The sequence below is a fragment of the Dendrobium catenatum genome, unplaced genomic scaffold (genome assembly GCF_001605985.2).
Source record: "Dendrobium catenatum unplaced genomic scaffold, ASM160598v2 fragScaff_scaffold_1186, whole genome shotgun sequence".
Lineage (NCBI taxonomy): Eukaryota > Viridiplantae > Streptophyta > Magnoliopsida > Asparagales > Orchidaceae > Dendrobium > Dendrobium catenatum.
Genome location: NW_021319648.1, coordinates 10,282 through 16,890, shown reverse-complemented (window position 1 = coordinate 16,890; position 6,609 = coordinate 10,282). Strand labels below are relative to the sequence as shown.

The following is a 6,609-nucleotide window of genomic DNA, read 5'->3' as shown; positions in this document are numbered from 1 at the left end:
AAAGAAGACCTGGAACCTGAAGGGTACTCTCTCCCTTTTGACATTAGATGACAGCTTCTTCCTTTTGAAGTTCAACAACCGTGAAGATTATGACATGGCGTAGTCCGGTGGACCTTGGTTCTTTTCGGAAAGCCTTTCATCCTACAACGATGGATGCCGGAGTTGTTTCCAGGGAGAGGAGTTTCCTTCCATCCCGCTGTGGATCAAAATCAAAAACTTTTCCCTCTCTTGCTGGACGCTAGAGGGAATTTCAAAAATTGCTAGCTGTGTCGAAATCCCACTGGCTGTTGATGCCCTAACTGCCGCAAAACCAGGCTAACCTTTGCTAGGGTGTGCGTTCAGGTTAGCAGCTCTTCTCCCCTACCGGACGAAATTTATTATACTGTGGATGGAAAAATTTTCCCTCTCACCGTGCTTTACAACTAGAAACCCATTCATTGTACCTTTTTCAATTCTATCATGCATTCGCCATCCTCTTGCCTCAAAAATCCTAATCCAACAATCACTGAACCTCCCCCTAACCGGGGTAGAAGTACCAGTAAAAAGCCTCGTAAATCTCCACCTCCACGGCTTTTTATTCCCAAGCCCCCTATTCCCACTGCCACCCAGCCTTCACCTTCCACCAACCACATCCAAGACTCGATTGAAATCCCCCCTTCTCATGCTCCTCTGCCCAACCTCAACTCCCCTTCCACTGATACGACCGATTTACCAGCCTCCAATCCTCCTCAGTTAATCCCCAACCCCACTCCACCTACTAATCATTCCCCTCCTCCACAAAAACAATCCACTCCTATCCCAACCACAAATAAATTTTCGGCCTCTCAGATCAAGACATTCCTATGACTATCTTGCCGCCTTCTCTGCTGACCTCCTCTTCCGGTGAATTGGATAGTGTCGGGAAGCCTCCTAATACTGCCTTGGCTGTGCTTGGTAGCTCTTCTCAAATTAATAACAAACCTTCCTCATCACATCCATTCAATACCACTCCCCCATCCAAAGCCACCAGAGAAAAAAAGGCTAAGAAGGCCTCCACCCCAACTTCCAAATCCCAATGACCAACCCCCCTATGCTGGCGGCGTGGAACACCCGTGGGTTTAACAGCCCAGACAAAGCTTTGTGTTGGAAAAATCTTGTTAACACATACAATCTTGACCTTATTTTCATTTTAGAAACCAGAATTTCTATCCCTAATACCAACAACAATTGGTTCCTCTCCACTCACTCCATTTATCCTCATGAAGGATCTTATGACAATTTTGCTTTTGTTAATCCCGACAAAATCTGGGTTAAGTGGAACTCTTTGAATGTGAGTTTCAAACCTGTTTTTACCTCTAGCCAGCTAATCCATGGTCAGGTTTTTACGGGAAATGCGGAATCTTATTATGTTTTTGTGGTTTATACCTCAAACTCGTTGGTTGAAAGGCAAATTCTCTGGAGAGATTTATCTGATATTGCAGCCATTATTGCCTCCACTTGGATTATTCTCGTGGATTTTAATTGTTGTCGTTACACTAATGAAAAGGCTGGGGGCTCCTTGCTTACCAATAGTAAGGTTTCTGACTTCAACAACCTGATTTTTAATATTGGAGCTCATGAACTATCCTATGTGGGGCACTTCTTCACTTGGTTTAACCAGAGAACTGGTAACCCTATCCATATTAAGTTGGATAGAATGTTGGTAAATGAGGTTTGGTTACAAACTTATCCTAATTCTTACTATTTGGTGGATGACCCTCAGATCTCCGATCATTCACCCATTATTCTGCACAATGCCTTAAAAATCCAACAAAAGCATAGATTTCTCTTCAAGAATTATTGGGTTTCTAAACCTGAATTTTGGGATGAACTTATCTCTGTGTTCTCTCAAAGATTCCACAGCAGCCCTATCCATTCCTTTTGTCATAAGCTTAAGACTCTCATGCTTAACATAAAATCTAAGAACTGGGTTTCTTCAAACGCTCTCCAATCTGAAATTCTGGAGCTCACTAGCTCCCAAAACTCTATTCTGAGGCAAATTCATGATGCTCCTTTGGAACTAGATCTTAACTTGGCTTTGAAAGAGATTAATCACAAACTTCTTGAGAGGAACTCTAACTGGTCTGATTGGGTTATTCAAAGAGCAAAGGCAAAATGGTTAACTTGTGGTGAGGATGATCTTAGATTCCTCTACTCTAGAATCAATGCTCGGCATAATACCAACTTGATTAAAAGCATCACCACCTCTGAGGGGACCTTCTCCAATCCTACTGATCTTAATAATGCCATTATCAGACATTTCCATAAGCTTTTTAATACTGCACTTTCGTCCCAAACTGCCTACGGGACTGCTCTAGTTCATCTTATGGTCCCTGAAAACCTTATACCCTCAACTAGTAGCTCCTGTTACTAATGATGAAATCAAACATGTTATCTTCTCTGCCCCCAATTCCTCTGCCCCGGGGCCAGATGGTTATTCTTTTGAATTCTACAAATCAACTTGGCATATTATTGGCAAACAACTCTATGATGATGTCTTAACTTTTTTCTCTACTGGCTCTATGCCTAAGCAAGCGAAGGCCACTGCTCTTGCACTGATACCCAAACGGCCTCATGCTCAGGATATTACAGATTATAGATCTATTTCACTCTGTAACACCTTTTATAAAATAATTGCCAAGATCTTAGCAAATTGAATGAAGGAGGCTATGCAATATATTATTCATCCCAGTCAGTCTGGCTTTATTAAAGATAGAATTATCTCTGATAACATTTTGCTTGCGGATGAATTTCTTAAGGAGCTTAATCAGAAGGGCAAAAAAATTATTTTTGTGCTAAATTTGACATTCATAAAGGCTTTTGATACAGTTTCAAAAGATGTTTTTCTTAGCCGTTTGATTGCCAAGGGCTTCCCTACTGCCTTTGTTTCTTGGATCAAAGGCTGCATCTCCGATGTGCATTTCTCTATTTCTATTAACAGGGCCCTTGAAGGTTACTTTAATTCCTCCTCCGGCTTAAGGCAAGGGTGTCCCCTCTCACCTTATCTTTTCTGCATTATAATGGACAGTCTTTCTTCTTGTTTTGAGGAAGCCAACCTTAACAACTCATTTAGAGGCATTGAAGCTGGTAATGCTACTTTTTCTCATCTCCTATACGCTGATAATCTGTTGGTTTTTGCCATGGCCAATGAGGGAAATGCTCACTCCCTTAATGTGATTTTGGATAACTTTGCTACTTTCTCTGGCTTGCAAGTGAATAGAAATAAGAGTTGCATTCTTTTTTCTAAGAATGTGCTTAATGATCAAGTTATCTCTAATATTCTTAACATTCCAATCTCTTATGCTCCTATCAAATATCTTGGTATACCTATTTTTAGTAAGAAGCTCAAAATATGTGATTTTCAACCTCTTTTGGTTAGAATTATGAGCTCACTTGATGGTTGGAAAGCTATATCGCTTTTGTTAGCCGGTCGATTGCAATTTTTGAAGTATACCGTTTTTAATATTATTGCTTACTAGGTGAGAGGTACTTTAATCCCTAAAACCTGCATCAAGAAAATCAATAGCTTATGCTCAAGGTTTTTGTACTATGGTGACATACACAAGATGAAGCTTCACATGATTTCATGGAAAGATACTTATAAGCCTAAGACTGCCGGTGGGTTGGGCATTCCTACCATTGAGTCGTTGTACCATGCATTTGGCTGTAGAACTATTTGGAGATATTGTTTAAATGGTGGAATGCTAAGCATTATTCTTTCTAGAATTTCAGGACCTCTAAGAGCTCCTGTTATTGGAATTTTCTTTGTGATGTTGCCAAATCCTTAAGGTAGTCTCTGACCCTCAATATCACTACCTCCAGTAAGCTTTCTTTCTTTTGGGATCCCTGGTGCAATGAACTTTCTGTTGCTGAATGACTTGTGAATGAAAACCTGGAGTTTTTAATTCCCACCTTAGACCTCTCTATTAGTGCTTGTATTTCTGTTGGCATTTGGTCTTTGCCTCATTCCTTTCCTATAAATCTGGCTGTTTTGATTAATTTTGTGCCCATTTCTGATAACATGGAGGTTTGTTGCTGGAATAGTATTGGCAAACCTTCTTTTCGCACCTTTCATAAGCATTTTTACCAGGATCTGGAACCTATGCCCTGGTTTAATTTTATTTGGTTTAAATTCCATGCTATTCGTTTCTCTATCTACTCTTGGATGGCGATCAGGAATGGTCTTATAACTGCTGATGCGTTGATTATCAGGTGAATTCCGGTTTCCCCAAATTGCATTTTCTATAGGTCTTACAGGGAAAATCTTAATCATCTATTGTTTGAATGCGACTTTTCTTATAATATTCTTATGAATACTTTGCCTCATATGAGATGCATGCTTCTTAGACCAAACCTGTGGCAAGTTTATAACAGCATTGATGATGGGGATATGGATTCTAGCCTGAAAAACCTTTGCTATCTCTTGCTTACTTCTATTGTCTATTTTATCTGGAAGGATAGAAATAACAGGCTATTTGGAAATATTGTTGACTGTCAAACAACCGTTATTGGCGAGATTAAAAGGGTTGTTTTGTTTAAGATTTTGAAAAGGAAATGTTTTCAAAACCTTCACCATTTGCTGGAATGCATTGGGGTGAGCTGCTGTGGAGACTTATCTGGATTGTGGATGCTATGCCGCTGGAAAGTTTTGATTTCCTGGATGGTCTATTTTGGCAACCAGGAAATGTGGTTTTGAAGGACAATGATGAATGCAACCTTCTTTATATCCCTTTGGATGGTCTCTCTGGCAACCAGGGGACCTAATCATCTGTCTGGATGAATTTTGCTGCCTGGGTGTTTAACATGAGTGTTGCAACCTGAGTCCTTTTTTAATTTTCAATTCAATTTTGTCTCTTTTAATTGTCTGTATTTTTGGTTTTTCTGCAGCTTTTGCTGATAGATTGTATTAGCTTCTCTTTATTATGCAGCCTTTTTATTGCTGATAAGGTTTTGTTGACAGCTACTGGTAGGTTGTGATAGCTGTCAATTTTTTTTCTGTAACTCCTTTTACATTGAATGATATGGGCTTTGGCCCCAAATATTCCCAAAAAAAAAACTCCTTTCTATAAAGTCACCCTCCGGCATCTAGCTGCTACCGCCGACGAGGTTTTCCTCCTGGTCCAAGCAATGGAAGATGCAGAGTGGGGCACGTGCCCCCACTACCCAACGCAATTTTTTTTCTTTTTTATGTTTTTATATTTTAGGTAGGGGTGTCAATTTTAGGTCACCGGCCTGATTCCGGTCGAACCTAAAATTGACCCGACACTATTCGGATCAACCTGAACCCGTCCCTTTTTACAAATTTATCGGTTGTTCGAACCGGAACCCGTCCCGATTTGAATTCGGGTCAACCCGAACCCGATCCGAAAAGCGATGTTCGACTTCGCTTGCAGGCTCACAGCGGCTTGCTGTGACGGGGGTTTGATCGCTGTATCAGAAGTTACAACAGTTTGATCTGAAGCAACGGTAGGATTCACATGCAGTGAAAGAGTCGCCGTCTTACTAGCTCCTTCGTACCTGTTCGACTTTGTTCCTTGGACGACGTTAACTTCAGATCGGATCTAAAGTTGCGGCATTTTGATCAGAAGGAATGACGGGAGTTTGATCGCAGTGAAGGAGTCTCAGCCTCGCCGGCTCCTTCGTTCCTGTTCAACTTTACTCATTGGGTGACGTTCACTTCTGATCGGATCGAACATTACAATATTTTGATCGAAAGCAACGACGGGAGTTTGCTCGCAGTGGAGGAGTCGCCACCTCGTCAGGTCATTCATTCTTGTTCGACTTTGCTCCTTGGATAACGTTCACTTCCAGTCGGATCGGAAGTTACAACATTTTGATCGAAAGCAACGACAGGAGTTTGCTCGCTGTGAAGGATACGCCACCTCTCACCAGCTGGCCCTGCTCCTTCGTTCATATTCGTCGTGTTCAACTTCGCTCCTTGGACGATGTTCATTTCCTGTCATATCGAAAGTGACAAACATTTTGATCAGAAGCAACGCTGGAGTTTGCTCGCTATGAAGTATTCCTGGTCATTTTCGGGTTTCCGGGTCAAACCAAACCCCACCCGAAAATTTGAAACGGGATGAAAATCAGGACCTAAACCCAACCGGTTTCAGGTTTGGGTTGACTCCATCCAAAAAAATTTGTGTCGGGTTCGTGTCAGATTTTCGGGTCATGTCAAATATTGACACCCCTAATTTTAGGTAAGTAATTGATATATATACATTAATAAAACTCTAAATCTCTCCCCTTTTTTCTCCCGTTGTGCTCCCACATTCCAAGCCGCAATCATGTCGCAAGCATCATCATGGGCGCAAGCTCTCCGTGAAAAAATTATTGTGTATCAAACGGTTTCTGGATATCAATTTGAATGCGTCACGTATTTTGTTTTTTGCTCGTGTCCGCACAAAATAATTCTCCCCCATGAGTCTCTCTCTATCAATGAATTTTTTTGTGCAGTTTTTGCATATTTTCTCAAATAGAAATTAAAAGGAACTAGATATGTAAAATATAATAATGTTGAGATTTGTGTTAAATAAATAGGAATATGAATGTGTATAGTATTTTTAGAATTTCAATTTAAAAAATATA

General features: G+C 40.7%; 2 protein-coding genes across 2 annotated transcripts; both read left to right on the top strand.

Moving 5' to 3' along the window:
* Positions 1-1,054: 1,054 nt before the first annotated feature.
* Positions 1,055-2,392, top strand: LOC110115389. The gene has a single exon (XM_020848605.1). The coding sequence runs from the start codon at positions 1,055-1,057 to the stop codon at positions 2,390-2,392; it is 1,338 nt and encodes a 445-aa protein (XP_020704264.1).
* A 148-nt stretch (positions 2,393-2,540) lies between these two features.
* Positions 2,541-3,806, top strand: LOC110115388. Its single transcript, XM_020848604.1, has 3 exons — positions 2,541-2,631; positions 2,848-3,230; positions 3,498-3,806. Exons 1-3 carry the CDS (start codon positions 2,541-2,543, stop codon positions 3,804-3,806), a joined length of 783 nt encoding a protein of 260 aa, XP_020704263.1.
* The last annotated feature ends 2,803 nt before the right edge of the window (positions 3,807-6,609 follow it).

Bases quoted from the DNA above. Each gene is read 5' to 3' on its own strand.
- LOC110115389 (XM_020848605.1), top strand. From the start codon at position 1,055: ATGACCAACCCCCCTATGCTGGCGGCGTGGAACACCCGTGGGTTTAAC.
- LOC110115388 (XM_020848604.1), top strand. From the start codon at position 2,541: ATGCCTAAGCAAGCGAAGGCCACTGCTCTTGCACTGATACCCAAACGG. The intron at 2,632-2,847 runs GTAACACCTTTT...CTTTTGATACAG, and splicing joins TTATAGATCTATTTCACTCT to TTTCAAAAGATGTTTTTCTT. The intron at 3,231-3,497 runs GTGAATAGAAAT...ATTGCTTACTAG, and splicing joins CTACTTTCTCTGGCTTGCAA to GTGAGAGGTACTTTAATCCC.